The following is a 15,296-nucleotide window of genomic DNA, read 5'->3' on the forward strand; positions in this document are numbered from 1 at the left end:
TGGTAAAGCGTTAAATCCGGATGTATGACGGTACAACACGTACCGCCACAACGCGTGCTGTTACAACGCGTCCCTTACAACGCAAGTCGTTACCACGACATGCGTTGGGGGCGCGGATTTCGAATAGTATAATTTACTATTCTAACACCAGTCCCCGTGGACACTAGGGAAGGTGTTGGAATAGTAAATTTACTATTTTTAATCTTCTAGCGCCCTCCAGCGCAAGTCGTGGTAACGACTTGCGTTGTAACGGACGCGTCGTAACAGCACCGCGTTGAAACATCCGCGTTGTAACAGATGTTTCCCGTTAAATCCATCTAGCCACTAGTAGATGGCATGTGTGCTTTTGTGTCAAATCTTGCAATTATATGTAGAGATCCATAGTAGTCTTGCTCTCAATGTCACCTGCAACTCGTATTTGCTCTTCATGTATTTACTGCAAAGCAAACACTTTCTGGGTATGTTAAGTGGTTGCGTTCCATTTTTGTTTATCAGGAATGGGGACCATTATTCCCATTACCCTTTGTATTAGGAGGAGTTTGCCTTTGCCAGGTCATATTTTGAAAGGGAAGGTGACTGAGATATGGTAAAATAGCACCGGTTTCACAAATTCTCGAAATCTCTGATGCAGGACATACGATAATGAAGCATATATAAAAGTTTCTTTTCACTTGTAAAAGTTGTGTTACTTTATCGACCACCAAAGCCTCGAGATGAAGCTCTTTCTTCTGCTGGCTCTGGCAGCCTGGCAACATGCAGGTAAAAACAACGAAGAGAAAGTCGATGCGCTGTTCTACTTACAGGAAGCTTGAGAAAACAAGCTTCCTGTTAGTAGATTCCTTTCATGCCAACTGATATTGTGTGTGGTGTTAGTGGCTACAATCCTAGGTCTTCAGTAGAGATATTTACTTGACTTCCATGCACATTTTTGCGACCTTGCCAGTTCTTGATCTTGGGCCAGATGTACGACCATAACATTTTGCGACTCGCAAATTGCGACAAATTGTGAGTTGCAATTTGTGAGTCACAAAATGCTATGTACAACAGTGTCTGAGACACTGTTTGCGATTCCCAATGGGGTTGCAAATGGCATGCCTCCTGTTATCATGTAGCTAATGTAGTACCAAGGCATGAGCGGGGTGTGCCCCCGACTCTATGTTGCCCTCTGTAGGCCTTCTTCTGCGTTGCCCTTTGTAGGCCTTCTGGTAGGACATGCAGAGGCCGTATAAGGGTTTTGAACTTCCTTTGCACGCCAGAGGTGCGCTCTGGTAGTTGATCTGTCATTGTTCACCACAGTGTGGCCAGGGTGGGCTACTGGTGCCATGCTTCTATACTAATGTTGCACTGAGTGACTGGGGTGGGCACCTGTTGTCACATTGCTCACCAACATTCATCAAAAGACACACATATGATGGACATAATGCAGAGCAAATCAAACATTTATGCCCAGTCAAAAGATCTGGGTTAAATCCATCATTCTTTTGCTCACCATGCCACTCCAACTTAGACCCAGCCATATGTAAATCAGTCTTGACCCTGTGCCTCATGGGAACAGCTCAGCCCGAACCGCCAAGCTAGGTCCTCCCTGGACTGAAAACAAGGATCCTGGGGTTGGTTTAGGAGCATCAACCCTTATCAGCAGGCTATCTTGAATCAACTGGCACAGTGATCCCGGGACCCATGTCTGGGCATACCTGGCGCACTTAGGGCGAAAAAGCAAAAGACACACATATGATGGACGGAATGCAGAGCAAATCAAACATTCATCCCTAGTCAAAAGATCTGGGTTAAATCCATCATATTTTTGCTCACCATGCCTCCCCAGGTTAGACCCAGCCATATGTAAATCAGTCTTGACCCTGTGGCTCATGGGAACAGTCCAGACTGAACTGCCACTCAGGTCCTCCCTGGACCGGAAACAAGCATCCTGAGACTGGTTTCAGAGCATCACCCCACATCAGCCAGGCTAGCTTGAATCCAGTGGTACAAATAGCCCGGGACCCACGTCTGAGCATCCCTGGCGCACTTAGGGCGAGAAAGCAAAAGACAGACAGATGATAGACGAAATGCAGAACAAATCAAACATTTACCCCCAGTCAAAAGATCTGGGTTAAAACCATTGTTCTTTTGCTCACCATGCCACCCCAGTTTAGACACAGCCATATGGAAATCAATCTTGACCCTCTGCCTCATTGGAACAGTCCAGCCTGAACTGCCAAGCCAGGTCCTCCCTGAACCAGAAACAAGCATCCTGGATCTGGTTTCGGGGTATCACCCCATATCAGCCAGGCTAGCTTGGCACAGTGAGCCCGGGACCCACATCTGGGCATATCCGTCATACTTAGGGTGACAAAGCAAAAGACACACAGATGATGGACAGAATGCAAAGCAAATCAAAAACATTTTCCCAGTCAAAAGATCTGGGTTAAAAATATCGTTCTTTTGCCCACCATGCCACACCAGTTTAAACCCAGCCATATGCAAATCACTCGTGAACCTGTACCTCATGGGCACAGTCCAGACTGAATTGCCACCCAGGTCCTCCCTGGACTAGAAACAAGCAGCCTGGGACCAGTTTTGGGGCATCACCCCTCATCAGCCAGGCCACTTTAATCCAGTGGCACAGTAAGCCCGGGACCCATGTCTAGGCATTCCCGGCACACTTAGGGCGAGAAAGCAAAAGACACGCAGATGATCGACAGAATGCAGAGCAAATCAAACATTCACCCCCAGTCAAAAGATATGGGTTAAATCCATTGTTCTTTTGCTCACGAAGCCAACCCAGGATATACCCAATCATATGCGAATCTGTCTTGGCCCTGTGCCTCAGGAGAACAGTCAAGACTGAGGCACAGGGTCAAGACTGATTTGCATATAGCTGTGTCTGAACTGGGGTGGTGAAATGAGCAAAATAAAGATTATCGATTCAACCCAGATCTGTGACTGGGGGTGAGTGTCTGAAATGTTTCAGCGCTCCGTCCATCATCTCCTTGTGTTTGCTTTGTTTGTGCTAAGTTTCCAGGGAATGTCCAGACGTGGGTCCCTTGCTCACTTTGCCACTGGGTTCAAGCTAGCCTGGCTGATGAGGGCTGTTAGCCCGAAACCGGTCCCAGGATGCTTGTTTCCGGTCCAGGGAAGACATGGCTTGGCAGTTCGGGCTGGACTGTTCCCATGAGGCACAGGGTCAAGGCTGATTTGCATATAGCTGTGTCTTAACTCGGGTGGTGAAGTGAGCTAAAGAATGATGATGGATTCAACCCAGGTCTTTGACTGGGGTCAAGTGTATGAAATGTTTCAGCGATCCGACCATCATCTCCTTGTGTTTGCTTTGTTCGCCTTAAGGTGGCAGGGTATGCCCAGACGTGGGTCCCTTGCTCACTTTGCCACTGGATTCAAGCTAGCCTGGCTGATGAGGGCTGTTAGCCCGAAACCGGTCCTAGGATGCTTGTTTCCAATACAGGGAGGACCTGGCTTGTTAGTTCGGCCTTAACTGTTCCTTTGGTGAACAGGGTCAAGACTGATTTGCATGTGGCTGGGTCTAAACTGGGGTGGCATGCTGAGCAAAACAACTATGGATTAAGGCCCAGATCTCTGTACTGGGGTGAATGTATGACATTGTGCAGCTTTCTGTCCGTCAATTGTTCGTTCTGCAATATTCGTCTACACATCCGGGGTGGGATCCCAACATTGCGCTCTGACTCCTGGATCTTTCCCTGCATGGTAGAGTACTCATCCCACACTCATCGCTAGATGTTGTTTGGTGAAGGTGCCTGTATTTAGATTCCTTTATTATAACATCTCGAGGAGAACGTGTCTCTCTGCATCTCTTCTCTAGCCTGCTATTCCCATCTCTGACTCTTCCCTTTCCTATTGCCCTCTCAACTCCCCAGCTAGGGTCTCTTTTCCTCTGGGTCCTACTGCCCTGATACTGAATAGTTAAATGTTTTTAGTACATACGACAAATGAATTTAGCCTTTGCAAATCCAATGATTCATAGAGTTTGTGAATGCTAAAACCCTTTGTACATCAAGCCCAAAATACTTTGGAATAAAAGTACAAAGAAATGGTTGCAATTTTGAGCGGACTTTTAGCAAGCATTATCTTATTTTATGAACCGACCTAGTGCTAATAGGTCAGTTCACAACATACTTGGGGTCATATTTACTTACCTTTGATGCAATGCAGGGAAGCAAGTGAAGTTGCTGCATGGCGTGAAAGAGCAGAACTGTGCAATATTTTCAAAGATATGGTGCAGTGCTGTTCTGACTTAGCCCTCGCACACTTGTGGATGCTAAGCACCAATGCAGTCGCCCTTGCGTCATGGCACAAGGGTGCCTGCTTTGTGGTCAAGATTGTTTTCGTGCAAGAAGGCATCCCTTCCTGCACAAAAACTACCCTTTGAAGCTATTTCCTGTTTGTATGTGTGCTACAGAACACAGCACACATGCAAAGACGAAATAATGAGAAGATATAAAAAAATTTAAATGAAAATATTACTCCTTATTACTCCATCCTCACGTAGGTGCACCATTTTAGAGAAGACCAATGTTTGCAAGTCTTCGCAAATATGGGTTTGCTTCAAAATGCATGAGTGGATGCACAGAAACACTCATGTACTGCCCATGTAATGCTTACCTGACGCAAGACACGCAAATAAGGATTTGCTTGGCTTTATAAATCCCAAAATGGATTTTGCACCTGACCCGAGCCAAAAAAGTGATGCAACCCTGATGCAAAATATTAGTAAATCTGGAACTGAGTTGGACGGGGCTCGAGAGGATCTTCCTAATCAAAATGCATTAGACAGGCTGAAAATTGTAACTTCATCTAATTGGCAGCAAAGGCAGTGACAGAGGCCAGTAAGTGACACCAGACCACCAGACATTTGAAAACTGGGGGCCTGATTCACGATAATAGGCCTGCCCTCGCTGTTTATGTGCAGAGTTCTCCACCCTGACTGTGGGGCCTCTGCAGTTGTAAAGGTACTATTGAAATGAGGTTTGTGAATACCAAAAATGAGTAAACTTACACAAACGTACAAGCATACCTTTGTGAGTCAGGCCCTGAAAGATTTTATTTATTAGCATTTTTAAGCAGACATATTTCCTTAACGTTTTCACTTTTGAAAAACGTCAATGGGAGTTGGCAGTTGTTCCTGGGCCACTGCCTACTCCCCTGACACTGCCGTCACAACTTGCAAGGGGGAAGAAGCCAAAATGCCCCCCCCCCCCCTGTGTGAATGAATTAGTACTCCAACAAGGGAGTCGGCATCTTATCAATGGTTTGCCACTAGAATTATGGTCAAAAACCATTGACTCATAGGGTGTTAATTCAGAATTTGGAAGGGAGGCCAAAAACACACCTCTTCCAAATACTGAATTGAAAATCATTTCTAAACTCATTTTACAAGCTGGAAAAAAACGGCTCTGACTTGTAAAATGGCTATATTAAATAAGAAAATGCTTTTTACCGTCCCAAGCCATCTGATCTAGTCAATCGGAGGGTTTATGTCTGGTAAAGCGTTAAATACATCTTGCCACTAGTAGATGGCGTGTGTGTTAGCTTCTGTGTCAAATCTTGCAATTATATGCAGAGATTCATAGTAGTCTTGCTCTCAATGTCACCTTTAACTGATGGTATTTGTTCTTCATGTATTTACTGCAAAGTAAACTCTTCCAGGGTACATTAAGTGGTTGCGTTGCATTTTTGTTTATCAGGAATGGGGACCATTATTCCCATTACCCTTGGTTTTAGGAGGAGTTTGCCTTTGCCAGGTCATATTTTGAAAGGAAAGGTTACTGAGATATGGCAAAATAGCACCGGTTTCACAAAATCTAGAAATCTCTGACGCAGGGCATACGATAATGAAGCATATATAAAAGTTTCTTTTCACTTGAAGAAGTTGTGAAACTTTGTCGTCCACCAAAGCCTCGAGATGAAGCTCTTTCTTCTGCTGACTCTGGCAGCCTGGCAACATGCAGGTAAAAACAACGAAGAGAAAGTTGATGCGCTGTTCTACTTACAGGAAGCTTGAGAAAACAAGCTTCCTGTTAGTAGATTACTTTCTTGACTACTGATATTGTGTGGGGTGTTAGTGGCTACAATCCTGCATCTTCAGTAGAGATATTTACTTGATTTCCATGCACATATTTTGCAACCTTGCCACTTCTTGATCTTAGGCCAGATGTTTGACCACAGCATTTTGCGACTCGCAAATTGCGACAAATTGCGAGTCGCAATATGTGAGTCACAAAATGCTATGTACAACAGTGTCTCAGACACTGTTTGCGATTGCCAATGGGGTCGCAAATTGCATGCCTGATAAATATTAATGAGGCTGTCGCAATTTTCGATCCCATTGGGAATGGCTAGTGCTCCCCGAGAAAGTGGCCTACTGGGGTCAGCAGACTATCATGCCTGGGACTGCTTTGTCAAAAAAATAGTTGAAAAAAAATACAGCCTGTTTTCATTAGAGGAAAACGGGATGCATTTAAAAAAGAGAAATTTAATTTTTCAGTTTCATTTTTAAGGGCAGGCAGTGGTCCCTGGGACCAATGACGGTTCTTAAAAAGTATTTGCGCTGGCATTCACAAAGGGTAAGGGGTCCCCTGGGGACCACTTCCTGTTTGCGAGTGCCTCACCACCCTTCTGAGAAGGGTGGTAAACTGCGAGTGTTTTGCGACCGCAATTGCAGTCGTACAACATTCTTACACTAATTCTGGGCTCGGTATTAGGAAGGGATGCCCTTGGCACGCCCCTCCCTAATAGCAAGTCGCTTACCCTATTTTGCAAGTCGCTCACCCTATTGTGCGAGTCGCTAGTTGATTAGCGACTCACAAAATAGGGTTAGTACATTGGCCACAAGTTTTTTGCAGTCGCAAACAGGCCTAGAACCCCTTTGCGACCGCAAAAAACGGTTGTACATCTGGCCCCATGTGCCTTCAGCGTGTCTGTGCAGGCAGTCTATGCGCTGATAATGTGAAGGTGTGACTGGATGGAAGGAGGGAGTGCTAAAACGCCTTGTGTTAAGAAAAGTAGGCTAAGGTAGAGGAAAGTCTCCATTCAACCCACCAGTTAATATGGAGGCTTATGTGTGTTTTTAACTGTGAAATTGAGAACTTACTGCAGCAATTTTAGCGCTACAATTAATTGCTCAAACTGGGTGTAAAAATCTATTGGGATGTATGATTAGTATAATCAAAGTTAAAACTTTGTCGGTGATTATCACTTTCCCACCATTAGCTTACAACCATCGCCATGAAACGCTCATGTTGGGTACACCCATCACAGCATGATTCTTGATTATATTCCACATCTACAACTTTCACTTGGGACGTTAATATTTGCAAATTCTAATTCAATGAATCACCCCATATTGGCACATTTCTACTCACAAGTTGAACATAAATGCTCAAAAAGGTTTAAATCAGGATCTTGATATCAGCTGTCCTATGTAATTTCAATTGTTTTACAGCTGCCTTCCCGACAAAGGTCGAAGATATCAATGATATTGTCAATGGCTACAACTGTCCACAAAAGAGCAAACCTTGGCAGGTCTTCCTGACATATCAGACAGAGGAAGGGAGCAGCTTTTGTGGGGGATCCCTAATCAATCAGAATTGGATTCTATCAGCTGCACATTGCATGGGCCTGTGAGTGTCTCTCTTCTTCTGTTCAATCTACTGTTTGTTGAAATGAACAGTGTCTTAGTGTGTTTAATAGAAGACGTGAAATATTTTCAAAGAGATACTTTCTTGGGTACTTGTGATAAACCTGAAATGTACCATTTATTAAAGGACTTTCCTGGTCTGAATCTAGTAAAATGAGCCAGTATTTAAGTACATTGCATTGCTTGGCTATTACTGTGATTGCATAAAATTCATGTTGCGTGATGTTAGATAAGTACAGATCTTTGTGGCATACTCTAGCTGTGCAAGAAACTGACCATTATCAGTATGTACAATTAAAGCCAGCATTGTATGCTCTTCATCAGTTGTGATCCCGCCTGACTCATTCAGGAATACCTGTGCTATGGATAGTTTTCCTATGATCAATGTTGAATCGTTTATCTCCTTGATGTCCAAAGTTAAATCTGGATCTCCTCGAGACTGCTGCCCCCCAACACATACTGAGGGAAGTATTTTTCACTATTCCTCAACCTGCCCTATCATTATTAAATTCATCACTCACTCATGGCTGCGTCCCTAAATCATTCAAGGACGCCACAGTGATCCCTCTGATCAAAAAGGTCGTCGCCGACCTATTAGAACCATCTAATTATCGCCCCATCTCCTTGCTTCCATACTTAGCCAAGGTCCTGGAGGCACATGTCGCGAAATCCATGTCCACCTTTATAGAAGAGTCCGGACATTTGGATTCCAATCAAGCCAGCTTCCGTCCAGGTCATTCGACTGAGATGGTCATCTTGGCAGTCCTGGACGAGCTCCGTAGGGAGGCTGACACTGGAACCCATCAAGCCTTGGTTCTTTTAGATCTGTCAGCCGCGTTCGACACGGTTGACCATAAGATCTTGGTGGACCGTGTCGGACGTGCAGGCTTTCAGGGCAAAGCCTTGAGATGGGTCACCTCCTTTCTGGAAGACCGTACACAGGCTGTTCGCCTGGCTAACTTCACGGCATCGGGGTTGAATACCACATGTGGGGTTCCCCAGGGTTCTTCCCTGTCCCCACATCTGTTTAACATCTATCTTCTCCCCCTGATTAAAGCTCTAAAACAGAGGAAAGTAACAACATTCAACTACGCAGACGATCTGCAGCTTTCCTTCACCATAGATAATTCCACTGAATCTATCACCAACTTTCAGGATACTATGGTGTTCATCCGTCATTGGATGGATTATAACCATCTGAAGCTGAACCCCGGAAAGACGGAGGTACTGCTGATAGGAGATAGTCGTATCTCCTGGGGCCCTCATTATTGGCCGGCAGAACTAGGGCCTTTCCCCAAACCCTCCTCTTCTGTAAAAAGCCTGGGGGTGACTATTGACGGAGATCTGTCTCTCAATGCCCAAGTGGGCTCAGTAGTCTCTAAATGTTTTTTCCAACTGCGAAAAATCCAAAAGATACATCACTTGATCACCCAGGATGCACTGATACAAGTTGTGATTGGCCTAGTCCTGTCCCATCTAGATTATGCAAATTCAATCTATCTAGGCCTTCCCTCTTATCAGATTAAGAGGCTCCAGCTTGTACAGAACCAGGCGGCACAATTGATTTATCAACAGCCTAAGTGGCAATCGGCCAGATCCCTGATAAAAAAGCTACACTGGCTCCCACTGCTTCAACGGGCCACCTTCAAAACCGCCTGTCTTACATTTAAGTCCCTAAATTGTTATAGTTCTATTTTTATTAACAAATTGATCTTGAGATATATTCCAACCCGTGATCTCCGTTCTAAACATCAAAACTTGTTGGTGAGCGCAAAGTTTAAACGCAAGCGGCATGGTGGGTGCCGTTTCGGCTATCTGGCGCCACAACTTTGGAACTCACTTCCATGGGAGATCCGTTCCTGTCCCGATCTGCTTCAATTCAGAAGGCAGCTCAAGACATGGCTGTTCATACAGGCACATGAGTAACCCGATCCTATGGCAGTCAACTCAGAACAGTCAACTCGGTACAGCTTGAGATAGCGCCATGAAACCTTGGTCAAAGCGCGCTTTATAAATAGGTTATAACATAACATAACATATGTAGGAATTAAACCACCAGTGTAATTTAAAATGAATTTACATAATGACACAAACTTAAAGTAAAAGTGTTCAAGAAAATCAGATAGTGAATGACCTATGAAACAATCTCCAATAACCATTCGACGTTCATAATTTAGAAATCTGAGCTGCGAGACAAATCAGGACTCCAACTACATCTATCTCCTCATTGGTTATAGGTTCAGCACCTGAGTCGAGCTAGAGAGTTGGACCAAAGGTCCTCTCCCTCCCTGCCTCATTCAAGCCCCCAATAGATGCAGTAGAACTTTGGGTACCGAAAGTACTCACTGTGGACTCCAATCAGTCCTTATGACATGGCATGATATGACTGCACAACCGACAGCTGCCAATAATGACAACCAGCAACTTGTATCAGGTACTAAAATCAAAAGGGAGGCCACATGGTAGGCATGGTAGACATATAACTGTTGAATCCCTGTGTGCCGCTGTTGTTTTTCGAAAGAAATTGATAAATAAAGAAGAATTTTCCAAGAACGAAGACCTTCTTGATTTGTTTAGTGCACCTTCCTTTTTGTTCTTAATTTGTCTTTTGAATTTGCACTTTTTTGCAGCTGGTGCTGGATGTAGTTGCACTCAAAAAGTTTATTTGTAAAACTAAGAAATTAATTGTGCTTGACCTCGGTTAGCTGCTCTGTTTTTTTGCTCTGGTTAACTGTTGAATCCCTTCCTGAACAAAACAATCCTGCCCCCGCATAGGCACCCTTTCAAAATCGCAAGTGTGCCAGCGCAGGGAGAGAGCGGAAGAGTGCCATATCTTTGTAATACGCACAGTTTTGGGCTCTCCCCTTCACTCAATGCAGTTCAGCAACTTGACTTGCTGCATCGTGTGAAAGAGTAGTAAGTCTGGGCCTTACAACAGACTGAAAATATTTAACTGGTCCCAATATCATCAATAGGAAGATTCATACACCCCTACTCATAAATAGTTTTTGTCAGTGCATTAGCTCAATACATGGGAGGAGACAATGTCATTGAATATTGATTCACTTCATGAGCAGCTCAAGCACTTTTAAAATCTTGGTTAATATGCTCATATTCTAGTGCTGCACACATTTTCTCTTCTGACTTGGACAAAGCGGTGGTTCGTACTTGCAGGTTTGAACTGGCCTATAGGGCAATGAGGCAGCGCCTGATGGGCTGGTCTCACAGATCAGTGTGTGGGCAGGTTTTTTTAGCAGTTTGTGGGCTGGTTTTGTGGCCAGGTGGACAGTTTTTTTCTTCTTGATTTCACGATATTGCCTGCTGCAAACACAAATGCATGCAGTGCAGTGGTTAATTTGCAAAAAAATAAGTGCTGGGGCTCTCATCAGGAGGCAACTTGCACCAACCCATTCCTCCTGTTAGCACTGCCTAAAACAAAACCAACTACTAACCATGAAAGTGGGGAGATGATGTGGCATAATGACCAGAGCTCCAGACTTCGGAGATGGAGAACCAGGTTCGTGTCTCAGCGTGATTCTGGGCAAATCACGTAATCTTCCCGTAAATAAATGTGTCCTTAACTGGTACTCATGAAAAGTGCAGGTGTTGATGATTAAGTCCTGGTGCTAAGTTAAGCATTGATGCAGTCTCCCATAACTTGCAAAATACATATAGAAGGTGTCTTTACAAGTTCAATACTGTCCTGATTTGCAAATGTGGGTCACTTTTTTACCTGTCTGGTTAGCTAATGCTGGCCACTTTTATTTTGGTTCCCGGGCCTACTTTTCGTCCTAGCGGGATTCTGCTTGCTTGTTTCCTGTTTGCCTCTAAATTTTGAATCTCTCAGGGGAACTTGTTGGAGCCGGATTGATACGCATTCTTGCCTAACATCCAACCTGAGCTTATGAACATCGACTTCTATCTCAAGAACATCCATGCTAGGTGTGATATTTCTTAGGAAGGGAACACTTCTGGGAATGTCGGAGGCAATCGTGCAGGGAAGGAAAATACCAACACAGGTTTCTACTCAGTTTTAAGCAGAAAGTATGGACAATTTGTGGCTTACATACAGGATGAGCCTAGGCCCATTGGTAAGTTCAAGGAATCAAATGAAAATATAATGAACACCACAATAAATCATATAATGTTATCAGGGCTTTAAGTGGGCCGGGTCTCACCGGTGCTGAGCATGGGCAGTTATTTAAAGGGGACCTTGAAACGGGTCTCTGTCGGGCTCTGTTTTGAGCCCTGGCACAGGCGGTCCGTTTTTTCCTGGACTGCAGTGACAGCAGGCACATCGATCTGCGCATGTTCACACTGCTAACTTCTCACTAGTGGGCAAGTTACGGCATGATGTCATGCCTGGTGAGCGTTGTGGGGGGAGGAAAATCATTTAAAGATAGTCATTTTCTCTCTGAATTTCCCTTCTCTTTCTGAACTTCTGGAGCAGCACCATTGTCTTTGTGCCACCAGAACTTTAAGTGGAAGCTTTTTCAATATTATGTACAAGCCATAGTTGCTGCTTATTTATATTATGCAACTAACAGCCATTGACAAAGCCAATAGTCATGACTTGTCGTAGGTATGATGTTACTTGTTGTATCATATATCTGGATGCAATGACAGAAAGAGCAAAATACAAGTCGGGCAGTACACTATGCTAAGCACAGATTTTTAGCTTACGTGATTTAAGCCACGCCTTTAACTACATTGGTCATGCCTCTTTGAGAGACCCCACAGTTTTTTCATCCCACTTAAAACCCTGAATGTTATCCATCCATTTTTGCATTCATTATAAATTTAGAATATAATACACAATCTTCCATGTGGATAGGAAACTTTATTTGTTGACATTACGTTCATTTATATGCAGATTTTTAGGCAGACAACAGTGTCTTCAAAGTGAACTTTGGCCTTTTGTAGTCTTCTGCATAAACCAGTTATTAATATACTGGTGCCCAACTAAACCTACACGGTCCCAGTAAAGATAATTAAAATGTCATGCCTACACTAGTAAACAAGCAGGAATTCTGGACATAGAGAAAGACAGTTACGGTCTGTACAGCAATAATACAGCACTCTTATGGTCAATTCATGAAAACTAAATTCATTCTATCCTACTCGAAGTGGATCACCCTCAAACCGGTCATAGGTCATAGGTATGTCTCTTGCCTCAGGCCTCACACGATCCTTTAGGCTGTCAAATAGTCATCGTTGGTGGATTACCGAGTCTCACCTCCCAGCAGTCAGGACACTAATTCTTCAATCCAGATCAACCCATAAAAATGTTTAATTGGTGACATTCGTCACAGATTGGAAATACAAAAATATAAATTTCACTTTCAAACCATATATGCAACCCTGGGTCACCAAGCAGCGTGCTGCCCGCCATAAAGCACTATAACTCCTTGTATCTGGTAAAAAGTGCTATATACAGGCCAGCTTTATGACAGTGCGACCGGTGCAGCAGCACCTAGGGTTGACATTGGGGGGGCGACATATGTAGAAATAACACAGGTTTAAACCAAATACAACACAGTTCCAACCACACACCCTACACTGTGTAGCATGCTACCCATGTAGCCAAGCGCTTAAGGGCCAAATATAGGGGTTATGAGCTCTATATAAATATTACAATACAAGTCACTACATTAGGAAGCTGTACAGTGGCCAACTGTTCTCCTTCGCAGCTACATACCACATGCAATGTTTTCCTTTTGATTTTCATACCTTGATACAGAGCAGGAACAACACACCTGCATTATAGTCAAGAAGGCTGCAGGAGGAGATGGCTCTCCAGCAGCCAGCTCTTCATTAAGAAGTACCTTTTTAATATAATAACAAAAAAGGCTAAACTGTTTCCTTACATTACAATATTCCCTTTACCTGTGCCATTTATTGAATGCTTATGTTTTTATAATCATTTTAGTATGCGAATGAGTTTAAGAGTAATAAAAAAAATCCCACATTTGATTCTACTAGGGTGCAGCAGTGAATCCGTGAACAAACAATATGGGGACAAGTGCCTATCTAAACCATCAATTTGGAAAAGTGTCCAAGGCTTTGATTCTTCTAACTATATAGATTTGTTCTTTCTTCTTGGGCAGAGAGAAGCTCCTTTCTATTGGGGCAGCTCAAGTAGATCAACTGAGTGTGGTGTTTCTGTCCTCACAGGAATTCTCTCAGCATTCTTGTGTCTTAATAGATTTGCCAGTAATTTGATGGCCCAAAGGAAGACATTTTATAATCCAGTAGAATTCCATTATGAGTTTCTCTTCTCGAGATTCCTGGACCTTATAGCAATGGCACAGATGCTCGGCTAAGCACTTAGTCAATTTCTCTGTTTTATGCCTTTCCCTTTATCCCCCTCACTACAAAGGTCCTAGCAAATCATCAGAGCAAAATTACAGAAGTGATTCTAGTTGTACCCCTCTGCCCGAGGAGAGAATTGTTTTCTCTGTTGCATGTCACATCCGTAGCTGAGGCACAGAGTATTTCCCTGGTTTCCTTCCCTCTACATCAATGTCTTCTTCCATTAACCACCTACCGTCAAATGAAGCTATCAATGTGGAGGTTGAACTGTCAGGACTTCTAAATCTAGGGCTGTCCTTGCTGATATCTCTTTATATTAAAGTATTGAGGAGGGAGTCCACTAGAAGGTTGTACAATCATTACTGGTCTTTCTTTAGAAGATGGTCTCTGTTTTCTCCTGTGAACTGTTCTCCTGAAAATATTCTATCATTTTTCCAGTGGCCATCTTAAGGTTACAATGGTCAGTTATTAAGAGTTTATGTCACCTTGGAGGAATTTGTCCACAGCTTCTTCAAGGGCTTTGAATTCTTGAAGAAGTTACATCCTCCTTCCGATCTTCCCCAGAGTTGGGTTGTTTCAAGGCCCCTCTCATTGAGAGCATTTTTTCTATCCCTACCCTTACTTTAGACTTTTCTGGGATGCAATGTTCGGAGGAGGGATCCAGATTTGGGTCCTAAAGTTTATTGAAGTTTCTCAGTACCATACAAACGCACTGCCATATCAAGCAGTGTGAACTAGAGCAATAGTAACAAAAGCATTAAAGGTACATTTTGTGATCAGATGTTACAATACATGCGAGATAACGGTCCCACCTTGACGAAGCATTACATGCATTCCGAGTGATATAATAACACAATATTACGGATAGCCTATCAGTTTCATTATGAGTCTGGAGTAGTAAATATTCTCTTAGCGGTGCCCAAATATCTTTAGGTCTGGATGTTACAGGCAGTTCCTCGGCATGCAATTCCAATTGTTCACGGCAGTACACTAGATCTTTAATCCATTCATCAATTTTCGCAGCATATTTACTTTCCCAAGTGAACATAATCCGCCTTTTGGCGAGCAGGAGGGCCACTCCAACAAACCTTCCCAAAGTAGACTTCAGCTGGGGGACATAGCCAAGAAGGCACTCCAGAGGTGTGCATTGTAGAGCAATTTCTGTCATAGAGTGTATGCGTGCAGCCACACCTTCCCAATATTTAAACACAAGTGCACACTGCCACGCAAGGTGGATAAAATGAGCGTTGGATTGCCCACAGCGCTTACATTGATCAGAGTCTTTGAGGCCCATTTTATACAATTCAACAAGGGT

The 15,296-nt window shown here is 43.7% G+C and overlaps 1 protein-coding gene across 2 annotated transcripts in view; it reads left to right on the forward strand.

The window, feature by feature from the left end:
- The first annotated feature begins 705 nt into the window (after positions 1-705).
- LOC144761502 (trypsin I-P1-like) overlaps positions 706-15,296 on the forward strand; it is a 52,017-nt gene continuing 37,426 nt past the window's right edge. Inside the window, exons 1-2 of one of the 2 annotated variants that reach the window (XM_078646832.1) lie at positions 706-759; positions 7,475-7,652. In XM_078646832.1, coding sequence (XP_078502958.1) covers positions 714-759; positions 7,475-7,652 — 224 coding nt within the window. In that variant the 5' untranslated portion in view covers positions 706-713. Of the gene's footprint in view, positions 760-5,859; positions 5,982-7,474; positions 7,653-15,296 lie in introns of those variants that run through there. The other variant, XM_078646831.1, reaches the window with a different exon arrangement.

The sequence above is a fragment of the Lissotriton helveticus genome, chromosome 6 (genome assembly GCF_964261635.1).
Source record: "Lissotriton helveticus chromosome 6, aLisHel1.1, whole genome shotgun sequence".
Lineage (NCBI taxonomy): Eukaryota > Metazoa > Chordata > Amphibia > Caudata > Salamandridae > Lissotriton > Lissotriton helveticus.